The 13,039-nt window shown below is 44.8% G+C and overlaps 1 protein-coding gene across 1 annotated transcript in view; it reads right to left on the bottom strand.

The window, feature by feature from the left end:
* Positions 1 to 13,039, bottom strand: part of LOC124593878 — a 256,554-nt gene that overhangs the window by 70,703 nt on the left and 172,812 nt on the right. Inside the window, exon 2 of the mRNA XM_047132225.1 lies at positions 12,023 to 12,165. Coding sequence (XP_046988181.1) covers positions 12,023 to 12,165 — 143 coding nt within the window. The remainder of the gene's footprint in view (positions 1 to 12,022; positions 12,166 to 13,039) is intronic.

Below are 13,039 nucleotides of genomic sequence, written 5' to 3'. Positions count from 1 at the left end.
ATTTAACATTTGTAAGACTTGATGCACTTTTTTAGCATTTTTATAAAAAGTTATAAAAATGATCACTGATGCTACAGTAACAAATGTAACTTTCTTGACAGCTGACAACAGACTGAATAACCGACATGGCTAATACTGCAAAGATGTTTTTCAGACATATTTCCCAACACAACAACGAAAGAATATCGCGAACTAATTTATTACAAGACGGGAAGAGATGCTAAAAGAAGTACAGTACACAATTTTTGCTATTGGGACAGAAAAATCTCTGATAACAGATATAAAATGTATACAGGCAGTACCACGAAAAGCTTCCCAAAAAAGAGAAATATATGAACATCTATACTTATTAATAAATTAAAGTCCCCCGTCGCGTTTTTCTGCCTGTATGTGAAGGCTAATCTCAGGGATTTTTATACGGTTCTCGCTAATAGAAGGATTGGACAAAAATATGGAAAGTCTAAAAGCACAACACATTACCCTACGTAACACTGTATAGGAAACCCGTAGGCATTCAAAACAGCTTCCTGTCGTCTCGGAAGGGGTAAATACACTACTGGCCATTAAAATTGCTACGCTAAGAAGAAATGTAGATGATAAACGGGTATTCATGGGACAAATATATTATACTAGAACTGACGTGATTACATTTTCATGGTTTTTTGGGTGCATAGATCCTGAGAAATCAGTACCCAGAACAACCACCTCTGGCCCTAATAAAGGCCTTGATACGCCTGGGCATTGAGTCAAATAGAGCTTGGAAAGCGTGTGCAGGTACAGCTGCCCATGCAGCTTCCACACGATACCACAGTTCATCAAGAGTACTGACTGGCGTATTGTGACGAGCCAGTTCTCGGCCAACATTGACCAGACGTTTTCAATTGGTGAGAGATCTGGAGAATGTGTTGACCAGGGCAGCAGTCGAACATTTTCTGTATCCAGAAAGGCCCGTACAGGACCTGCAACATGCGGTCGTGCATTATCCTGCTGAAATGTAGGGTTTCGCAGGGATCGAATGAAGGGTAGAGCCACGGGTCGTAATACATCTGAAATGTAACGTCCACTGTTAAAAGTGCCGTCAATCCGAACAAGAGGTGACTGAGACGTGTATCCAATGGCACCCCATAACATCACGCCAGGTGATACGCCAGTATGGCGATGATGAATACACGCTTCCAGTGTGCGTTCACCGCGATGTCGCCAAACACGGATGCGACCAACATGATGCTGTAAACAGAACCTGGATTCATCCGAAAAAAATTTTTGCCGTTCGTGCACCCAGGTTCGTCGTTGAGTACACCATCGCAGGCGCTCCTGTCTGTGATGCAGCGTCAGGGGTAACCGCAACCATGGCCTCTGAGCTGATAGTCCATGCTGTTGCAAACGTCGTTGAACTGTTCGTGCAGATGGTTGTTGTCTTGCAAACGTCCCCATCTGTTGACACAGGGCTGCACGATCCGTTACAGCCATGCGGATAAGATGCCTGTCATCTCTACTGCTAGTGATATGAGGCCGTTGGGATCCAGCACGGTATTCCATATTACCCTCCTGAACCCACCGATTCCATATTCTGCTAACAGTCATTGGATCTCGACCAACGCGAGCAGCAATGTCGCGGTACGATACACCGCAATCGCAATAGGCTACAATCCGACCTTTATCAAAGTTTCTCCCCCTTATAGGAGGCATCACAACAACGCTTGTCCAGCAACGCCGGTCAACTGCTGTTTGTGTGTGAGAAATCGGTTGGAAACTTTCCTCATGTCAGCACGTTGTAGGTGTCACCACCGGTGCGAACCTTGTATGAATGCTCTGAAAATCTAATCATTTGTACATCACAGCATCTTCTTCCTGTCGGTTAAATTTCGCGTCTGTAGCACGTCATATTCGTGGTGTAGTAATTTTAATGGCCAGTAGTGTACAAGCGTGCTCTTTTCCAAGGAAATCTGATACCATTTTTCCGGCAAAATAGTGACAGGTTCGGGTAACGATGATGAAGGTGGATAGTTATCGCATATCCTTCTCTCCAAAATAGACCACAAAGACTCAGTAATATTGCGATCTGGTGACTGGTGTCCACAGGAGATGCAACAATTCATCTCCATCCTCACAAAACCAGTCCTGGACGATGCGAGGTGTGTGAACAGGGACCCCGTCGCCTTGTAACACAACATCGCCGTTGGAGAACAAACATAGCATCCTGGGAGGAATGGACCTGATCAGCCAAAATGGTCACATAATCCTTGCAGAGTAGCCAAGGGGCCAATGAAATACCACAGTATGATTGGCCAAGTCATCACCGAAACGCCACCATGTTTCAGTCTAGGGAGTGAATTCTGTCAGAAGTCGGAGACAGTGTCCAGAAAGACTCATCCGATCAAGTGACATTCTTCCATTGCCCAATAGTCCAAGTTTTTTGTCTTGGTACCGTGTTTTCCTGTTAAGGGCATTTGCATGACTGATGGGTAACCTTGGAATTCCAACTTATCCCGCAATTCCCTGCTAATGAAGTTCCCATCGTATTGTTTTGGTACTGACAGGGATTGTGAGTGCGACATTCAGTTCCGCAGTGACTTTTGCAGCTGCCGTCTTCTTTGTTTTTCGTCACAATTCTCTTTAACGACCGTCTGTCACTATCACTCAACACACTCTTTCGTCCGAGTTGTGACGTAGGGGATGATGTCTTCCATTTTCCGTGTATGTGGTGTAAATCTCCGGTACGTTGTCTCTTGAAACACGAAACACTTCGGCTCCCATGATTACGACAGCACCCACCATTTTGCACAGGTGCCATTCGTGGTCAAATATAACAGCACTACGTGCTGGCTTGGCTAGTATCTGCATTTATGTTCAAGCATGCATTCCTCACTATAACATTCCCTCTTCAGGCCACAAGTGGCCCATCGGGACCATCCGACCGCCGTGTCATCATCAGATGAGGATGCGGATAGGAGGGGCATGTGGTCAGCACACCACTCTCCGGGTCGTTATGATGGTTTTCTTTGACCGGAGCCGCTACTATTCGGTCGAGTAGCTCCTCAATTGGCATCACGAGGTTGAGTGCACCCGGAAAAATGGCAACAGTGCATGGCGGCCTGGATGATCACCATCCAACTACCGGCCACTCCTGACAGCACTTGACTTCGGTGATCTGACAGGAACCGGTGTATTCACTGCGACAAGGCTGTTGCCATGCATTCCTCGTGGTGATTCCATAATTTGGTCCAACCTCTACAGATGCCCTTTCCTCACAAGATGTCCTGCATATCATGGATGAAGTGCAAAAGGCAGAGTCCATATTCTTAAATTTCCGGAATGCTTTCGACACTGCGGCCCACTGTATGCTGTTAACCAAGGTCCAGGCATACGAATTGGGCTCCCAGATATGTAAGTGGCTCGAAGACTTTTTAAGTAATGGAGCCCAGTACGTTGTCCTCAGTGGCGGGTGTTCATCAGAGACAAGGGTATCCTCAGGAGCGCCCCAGGGAAGTGTGAGAGGACTGCTGTTATTTTCTATGTACATAAATAACTCGACGGGCACGGCGAGAGGCACTTTACAGCTGTTTGCTGAGGTTGCTGTGCTGTATGGGAAGGTGTCATCGTTGAGTGACTGTAGGACGATACAAGATGACGTAAACAGAGTTTCTAGTTGGGGTGATGAATGGCAGCTTGCTCTAAATGTAGAAAAATTTAAGTTAATGTTGTTGAGGAGGATAAACACTCCCTTAATGTTGGATTACCTTATTACTTCTTCACACAGTTACGTCAATTAAATATCCAGGCTTAACTATGCAAATCAGTAGGCTATAGCATAAGCATGTTAGGTCAGCGAATGGTCAACTGTGGTTTCTTGGGTGAATGTAGCTCATTGGGGAAATGTAGCTCGTCTATAAAGAAGACCGCGTACACAACACTAGTGAGAGAAGTTTTCGAGTATTGTTCGAGTGTGTGGGATCCCTGCGAGATAGATTAAAGAAATACATCGAAGCAGTTCAGAGAGGTACCGGTAGGATGAGCACGCAAGTATTACGGAGATGCTTCGTGAGCTGAAATAAAAATCCCTGGTGGAAGACGACGTCTTCGCGAAACACTATCGAGAAAATATAAAGAACCGGCACTTGCGATTCACTGCAAAATGATTCTATTCCGCCAAAGTACATTTTGCCTAAAGAGCACGAAGACAAGGTGGGCTAGTATGCTGGCGTGTAGAAAGGAACTACTGTAGGGATTTTGATAGTGTTTTAACTAATAAGTATACTGATTCACGAAAAAGGTTTGTGTATATAATGCATTACCAGTAGGCCAGACAAGTTGTCTGGGCGCAAATATTTTAGTCTACCCTTGTGAAGCCGGGATATATCGCAAGTCAAATATAGAGTCCAGTCACATTAACGTGGCTACCGCCTATGTTCAGCGTCGAAGTGGAATAACATGTCACAAGTGGCAGCACTAGCTGTTAGCCGTTGAGGGTATACAAGGCGTGTCGGTTGGGTGGGTGGCAGAGGCGGGGGGGTGATGCGGAAAACAGTGCAGTCGTTGTCGTACTGCGAAAACGGATGGATTCATTTGACGGCTTTCGAGCCATGGGTGGAAGCATTCCGAAATGGCTAAATTTGTAAACTTTTTACGTGCCGCTGTGGTTACAGTATACTGTGCATGGCAAAATGGCGCTATCGGAAAATGGCGCTGAAGGACTGTGGTGCGCCACAGACTATGGATGACAGAGGGTGAAAGACGGCTGCGGTGATGTGAATGGGCGAATAGACTTGCAAGTGTTGAGCGACTGAATGCCCAGATGAGCCAAGCAGCTGGTTAGTTACTTTCATGTCCCATGGGTCATTCTGAACGATAAATCGTAATGATGTGGACCGAGTAATTTTACAGTCACGCCACAAATTAATTTGTAAATATGCCTACATGCTGACATTTATAAGGGCTTTTTTTTAAAAAAAAAAAATACAGATGTTAGTAATTCCTACCCACCGTCTTCTACACATTACAATAATAAAAATTCTTCTGCGCAATAGAATATGTGCCAAGTAGAAACTTCCTCAGTTTGTTTTCAAATTTTACTTGGCTGTTTGTCAGAAATGTTATATCACTAGATAAGTGATCAAAAAGTTTAGTTGCAGTATCGTGACCCCTTTTTCTGCCAAAGGCAATCCTAATGTGTAGTAATGATGTCATTTTTCTTTGTGGTATTGTAATTAGGGACGTCATTGTTCCTGCAAAACTGCAGTGGATTATTTACAACAACCTTCATGAGGGAATAAATATACTGAGAAGCAGAAGTAAAAATGCCCGACTCCTTAAACAAAAAAAATGGTTCAAATGGCTCTGAGCACTATGGGAGGTCATTAGTCCCCTAGAACTTAGAACTGGTTAAACCTAACTAACCTAAGGACATCACAAACATCCATGCCCGAGGCAGGATTCGAACCTGCGATCGTAGCGGTCTTGCGGTTCCAGACTGCATCGCCTTTAACCGCACGGCCACTTCGGCCGGCACTCCTTAAACAGATGTATTCAAAACGGTTGTGGGTGAATATCAAGTCTTATTCTTACAGCACGTTTCTGAGCAATGAAGACTGTCTGAAAGATGAGTTAGCTCAGAAAATTATTTCATGCAACATTACTGAATTAAAATATGCAGGATATGTCAACTTACTGATTGGTCTCAAGATATGCTATGATCCTAAGTGCAAATGTGTCTGCACTAACCTGTTTTAGGAGTTCCAAGATGTGCTTTTTCAATTTTAGATTCTCATCAATAGGGGCACCTAGGCATTTAGAAGTTTCGACCTTGTATTGTATTGCATGTTAACTGGGGACCTAGAAACGACGACAACCGCAGTCCACTTCACCCCTCCGCCGCCCCACACCGAACCCAGGGCTATTGTGTGGTTCGGGCCCCAGCGGACCTGCCAGGGAACGTCTCACACCAGACGAGTGTAACCCCTATGTCTGCGTGCTAGAGTAATGGTGGTGTACGCGTACGTGGAGAAGTTGTTTGCGCAGCAATCGCCGACGTAGTTTAGCTGAGGCGGGATAGGGGGAACCGCCCGCATTCGCCGAGGCAGATGGAAAACCGCCTAAAACCCATCCACAGACTGGCCGGCTCACCGGACCTCGACACAAGTCCACCGGGCGGATTCGTGCCGGGGACCAGGCGCTCCATCCCACTCCGGAAAGCCATGCGTTAGAGCGCTCGGCTAACCAGTTTCCATCTTACTTATTATTTCCTCACCATGTGTTAAATTTACCATTGGTGTAGTACCCCTGACGTGCAGAACTGTATCTGTTGTGTCTTTTTCAAATGAAAGGTGAGACCATCCGCAGGAAACCAGTCAATGATACTTTTGAGAACACTCTTCTGTTTCTGTGTGTATGCTTGAACTGATTACAATACTAGTGTCATCTGTAAAAAGAAGTAATTCTGCTTGTTGTGTATCAGACGGTAGATCGTTTACATATGTGAGGAACAGTGTTTCCTCAACGACCGTTCAGCGAAAGTTGCTGATTGTGGCAATCCGCCGCAGGCGCCTGGTTTATCCACCGATGCTGATTGCTGGTCATCGGCGACGAAGGCTGGAATTGGCACGCCAGCAAAGGAAATGGACGTCGACTGAGTGGCGACGGGTGGCCTTTTCAGAGGATCACATTTATTTGAAACGTATGGAAGCAAACACCCTGTAACAGCTTTCGGATGGGTCGAGGCCAGATGATATATCATTAAAATTTGGGAAAATTTTTTCATGGCATTCCCTGAGCGATCTCGTCATTCCGGAAGGTACAATGAATTTATTTGAAGATTAAAACCAGTCTTGATCGCAACTTTTTATTTTTATTCGAGTGACCGGTTCCGATTCTATTTAAGAACCATCTTTAGACTCTGAAAAAAACATATTACCGGAGAGAGGGATCGTTATAATAGTAAATATATATAACAAAATGTTGTTTTGTTGTTGTGGTCTTCAGTCCTGAGACTGGTTTGATGCAGCTCTCAATGCTACTCTATCCTGTGCTAGCTTCTTCATCTCCCAGTACTTACTGCAACCTACATCCTTCTGAATCTGCTTAGTGTATTCATCTCTTGGTCTCCCTATACGATTTTTACCCTCCACGCTGCCCTCCAATGCTAAATTTGTGATCCCGTGATGCCTCAGAACATGTCCTACCAACCGGTCCCTTCTTCTTGTCAAGTTGTGCCACAAACTCCTCTTCTCCCCAATTCTGTTCAATACCTCCTCATTAGTTATGTGATCTACCCATCTAATCTTCAGCATTCTTCTGTAGCACCACATTTCGAAAGCTTCTATTCTCTTCTTGTCCAAATTATTTATCGTCCATGTTTCACTTCCATACATGGCTACACTCCATACAAATACTTTCAGAAACGACTTCCTGACATTTAAATCTAAACTCGATGTTAACAAATTTTTCTTATTCAGAAACGCTTTCCTTGCCACTGCCAGTCTACATTCTATATCCTCTCTACTTCGACCATCATCAGTTATTTTGCTCCCCAAATAGCAAAACTCCTTTACTACTTTAAGTGTCTCATTTCCTAATCTAATTCCCTCAGCATCACCCGACTTAATTCAACTACATTCCATTATCCTCGTTTTGCTTTTGTTGATGTTCATCTTATATCCTCCTTTCAAGACACTGTCCTTTCCGTTCAACTGCTCTTCCAAGTTCTTTGCTGTCTCTGACAGAATTACAATGTCATCGGCGAACCTCAAAGTTTTTATTTCTTCTCCATGGATTTTAATACCTACTCCGAACTTTTCTTTTGTTTCCTTTACTGCTTGCTCAATATACAGATTGAATAACATCGGGGAGAGGCTACAACTTTGTCTCACTCCCTTCCCAACCACTGCTTCCCTTTCATGTCCCTCGACTCTTATAACTGCCATCTGTTTTCTGTACAAATTGTAAATAGCCGTTAGCTTCCTGTATTTTACTCCTGCCACCTTCAGAATTTGAAAAAGAGTATTCTAGTCAACATTGTCAAAAGCTTTCTCTAAGTCTACAAATGCTAGAAACGTAGGTTTGCCTTTCCTTAATCTTTCTTCCAAGATAAGTCGTAAGGTCAGTATTGCCCTTACGTGTTCCCCATATTTCTACGGAATCCAAACTGATCTTCCCCGAGGTCGGCCTCTACCAGTTTTTCCATTCGTCTGTAAAGAATTCGTGTTAGTAATAACAAAATGTAAAACTAATAAATAAATATACCCAGAACGGTGGGTGGACTCCGTGGTGCAAGTTGCGCCGACCTCGACGCTGGAATAGATAGAATAGAACCTGGATATAGTAACTTTATGCTACTGTATAATATCTATGTCTTTCACTATGCACTAATGTGAAGACTGCCTCCCCACGCACTCATTGTAATGACTGTTAAAACCACCATCACATAAAGTTATTTCCAACATGTTATATCGACAGAGGACGTTGGTCTTCATCTATAGCTATCTCTTACAGCACTGTTGACTGCCACATCGGAATAGGACGCCGTTTCCACGCCAATCCTCGATGTATCTGTGCCAGTAGCGTCTCACTGTCGATTTAACAACCTTTGGTGCATCTTCGCAAAATTAGACGTTAGAGGGCAGCATACTTTATAGTTTATATTTTATGAAGAATAATCGTTTATAATGATGTTACGATGTAATTTAACTATAACGGACTTTTTAATCTACTTCTTGTGCTTACCTAATCATAGACGTCTTTCTGATTGGCTAGCAATGATGTCACACTCAGGACGGTGGGCGTGACCAAGCCTATTTCATAACAGTTCTCTCCTTGCCCGATTAGCAGTTATTCCAGCGTCGAGGGACGGCGCAACTTGCACCACGTAGCCCACCCACCGTTGTGGGCATATTCATTTATTAGTTCTACATTTTGTTATATATATATTTACTATTGTAACGATCCCTCTATCTGGTAATATGGTTTTACAGAGTCTGAAGATGGTTCTTAAATAGAATCGAAACCGGTTACTCCAATAAAAATAAAAAGTTGCGATCAAGACTGTTTTTAATCTTCAAATTTTAATGTTAAAGATCGCTGATAATGTTTTCAAAAATTTTACAATGCATCTATCCTTTGGCACCATACCCATCTCTACATGCCTTTTTTTTTCTTTCCTCAGCGCGATGGCACTGCCAACAGGACAATGTAATGTGTTACACAGCTCGCAGTGTACGTGCGTGGTTCAGATAGCACCAGGATGAGAATACCTTACTCCCTTGTCCACCATACTGCCCATATTTAAATCCAGTCGAGAATCTGTAGAGCCATCTCGATCGCACTGTTCGCCCTGTGGCTCCTCAACCGAAAAACCTAACGCAGCTGGCCACGGCAATGGAGTCAGCATGGCTCCACATCCCTGTCGGCCCCTTCCAGAACATCGTTTACTCTCTTCCTGCACGCCTCGCAGCGGTCGGCGCTCCAAAATGTGGTTATCAGGGCTTCTGGCACGTGGTCACAGTGATGTGATTGGATAGTGTATAAATTTAAGCGCCTGGAATTTTTTCTACATCTTTTTCTTTGGGCTGTAACCTTATAAGGAAGTGAAACGTGGACGATAAACAGTGCAGACAGGAAGGAAATAGAAGCTTTTGGGATTTGGGTTTACTGAAGAATCCTAAAGATTGGGTGGGTCGATGAGTAACTAACGAAAAAGTTCTGAATTGAATTGGGGAGACAAGAGCTTTATGGACCGATTTGACTAAAAAGATGTCTGGACAGGTAGTAAACAACGCGAGGCATCAAGGTACAGTGAATCTGGTAAAAGAGGGTGAGCCGTGGTAAAAATTGCTGTTTCGAAGAGCGCGCCGCAGCGCGTAGTGTGAAGCAGCCGCCCTCCGTTTCTGGCGGTGGCGCCGCTGTGGCATTCGCAGCTTTGGTGTCTCCCTCTGGTGGGAAAGGGGAAAGGTTGCCTGTTCACGTGCCTTTAAGGGGCGCTATGAGCTCGCCAGTAGTCAGTCTGGGTCAGTTTCTCGTTCGCATTTGTGAGGCAGTTTAGTGTCTGTCTGTCGTCCGGAGTGCTTGTACGTTTTTCGTTCGCGTCAACCTTTAAAGCCGGTAAAATGAGAGTCATTCCACTCCGCCAGTAAGAGAACTCAGCGATTGGTCGCCCGGTCGGGGCTTACTTCCTGCATCTGAGTCTGCGCGTTAGGCCGCCAGCCTGCTCGAGTTTGCTCAGGCAACAGTCATTGGCGGTTGGATCGATCGGTTTGCCGGTCGCGCACTGAGACACAAGATGACTTGTCCGCATTGAGCGTCGGCGCATGTGAGGTCGCCACGTGAGTCCAGTGGGAAGCGCCGTATAGAAAGGGGTAGTGGCTTCGCGGTCGACACGAGAGCAACAGGAGTCGACCCACGACATCGGTCTGGCCGGTGCGAGCGGCGACGCCGTGAGACGGGAGATCGGCGCGCCTTCCTGCGTCCGTTGAAGCGCCTGGCAGCGGACGGTTCGGGAGAGCGATTTGGGGGTGCTGCGCCAGGTCTTCTCGAGAAATCGCGTTTATTAGAAGTTAAGTGATTGGTGATATATTGTTTGATTTACTCTTGTTAACTTCCACTTGTTTTCTTGGTGAGGTCACCAGCCGTTTCGCTTTGGGGTCGTCCCACCTTTCTTCTCCGTTTCCCCACCCGCGGGAAGGCGGTTATTTATAAATTGGGTGGTCCGTTTTTCTCTTGTGGAGTAGGGGCGGATTAGAGCAACCTGCGGTGCGGGTTGTTCGGTAATCTCCCTATCAATCTACCGTACGTTAGTAGCTGCCTCTGTCATGTTTGTCGGATTTGGTGTGTTAACGAATTTATTGCTTGCAGTGTAACGGCCTAATACCTGAATATGTTTTGATCTTTGGAGACTATGATATTATTGCCTATGATCTTGAGAGACGGTATCTGTGTACTGTAGAGCATCTTAACTATTGTTTGGGCAACCTTGTAGAATTTTATATAAGATTGCATTTCATGGGCTTTTATTTGAATGATCATTTTAGTATATAAAGTTGCACCCTTTCACTGTAAGACTTTTCTTAGAAGTTAAAATCAAGTTGCACCTTCGGTGGCAAGGTTAATATTTTAATTGTTAGTGTTTTGTACCATTTTCATCCGTCCTACAGGGGTGCATAGTTTGTGTGCTTGTGAAAATTGTTAAAACCTTTAGTTTAAAGTAATCCGGTGTGTTGCAGATTTGCACCAGTGTAGTCTTTCAGAGGCTGTTGTGAGCGGTCGTAACTACGGTCGTGTCAAAACGGAGCGGCAAGGTTCGCTACCCGAAAGCTCATACAGTTAAAGCTTGTTTCTTTCTGCCTCTGAATAAATTGTAACTTTGATATTTAGAGGGCGCTTTCTGATTATAATTTTAAATCTGTTTCTTTAAAAAAAAAGTGCTTTTAGGCACTATTAAAGTGAATAAAATTCCCATTTGTTAAAAAGGATTTTGCTTATGGTTTCATCAGTTACTCCCTGGCAACTACTTCCATGCTTACATAGTGTGATTAAATGTGTTAATGTTCTTGATGAATCGTTAGTAAATAAAATAAATTCTTAAGTATATTCTTTGAAAATAAATCACGGTTCAGAGGGAAGTGTGCGAGGATAAAAATGTAGATGAAGATCATTACTTGACTATGGCGAGAAGGTTAACGTTGGTGTAGGATGCAGTGTTTATGTACAAATGAACAGATTTGTACAGGATAGCCTACTGTGGAGAGTTGTATCAAACTGGGCTTGGCATTCAAATGGCTCTGAGCACTATGGGACTTAACATCTGTGGTCATCAGTCCCCTAGAACTTAGAACTACTTAAACCTATCTAACCTAAGGACATAACACACATCCATGCCCGAGGCAGGATTCGAACCTGCGACCGTAGCGGTCAAGCGGTTCCAGACTGAAGCGCCTAGAACCGCACGGCCACACCGGCCGGCCTGGGCTTGGCAGCGAAGACAACAACAACAACAACAACAACAACAACAACACACTGGGTGTGTGCAGCTCACCTTGACCTTACACCGGTGCGCGCCCCACGGCTGCAGCTCGCAGTAGTGGACGAGGAAGCCGAGCGACTCAGGAGCTCCGCCGTCAGTCTCCCAGCGCAGGCGCACTTCGCGGAAGTCGGGTTGCGCCACCAGGTGGCGCACCTCTGTGGCCAAAAAAGGAAGCAGCGTTAGCGGGAACTGCGAGTTCCCGGAATGCTCGACAGATGGCGAAAGCAGAACAACCAGCCCGACAGTCTCTACCTGAAGGTAGGCACGCTTGCAGACACACTGGAATAAAATATTCTTTTAAACATTCTGTTTAAGATAACACGAGTCGAGATGTACAATGCGAATTTACGATGCTTGGCAAAGATTATGTTATTTAAAGCGAAACTGAATCAATATGACACATAACCTCGAATCACATGTATGGACATATACAAAAAAATGACACAGGATGAAAAACCGTCGCTATTGCGGCTGATATTTCCATTCCACTGCAGGCGTGCCACAAGACTCCGTCCTCTCTCGTCTTCTTTATCTCCTCTCCTTTACCTCCTCTCAGCTCCCGGTACGCCCAAACCATCTCAACCAATCCAGCTCCTTCAGTACGTTTATCACACCACCTTTCTGACCCTCTATGCTACTCTCAAGAAATCCAAAAATCCTTGTATATTCATCTCAATCCGTTTATCTCCTGGTACAATCAATGGATCCTCAACATCAACCCCTCCAAAACCTACGCAATAATCAAAGGACGAACCACCAGCACCTTCCGTCCCCATGGCTTTTACCTTACCATCTACGACCTTCTATCCAGTTAGGTAATACACTAACATACACTTGGAGAAACCGTTGATCAGCAACTAACATGGACACGTTATCTGTCAGCTATCAAAAAGAAAGTACATGAATATTGATAAAAAAACCATCGGCTGAATTTGCAAGTGGGTCTAAGCACATATGGGACTTAACATCTAACTATGGGTCGTAACAAACCCAAGGACATCACACAGGCCGGCCGATGTGGCCGAGTGG

Source organism: Schistocerca americana, chromosome 2 (genome assembly GCF_021461395.2).
Source record: "Schistocerca americana isolate TAMUIC-IGC-003095 chromosome 2, iqSchAmer2.1, whole genome shotgun sequence".
Classification (NCBI taxonomy): domain Eukaryota; kingdom Metazoa; phylum Arthropoda; class Insecta; order Orthoptera; family Acrididae; genus Schistocerca; species Schistocerca americana.
Note: the sequence above shows the minus strand (reverse complement) of the source record. Positions and strands in the feature narration are given on the sequence as shown.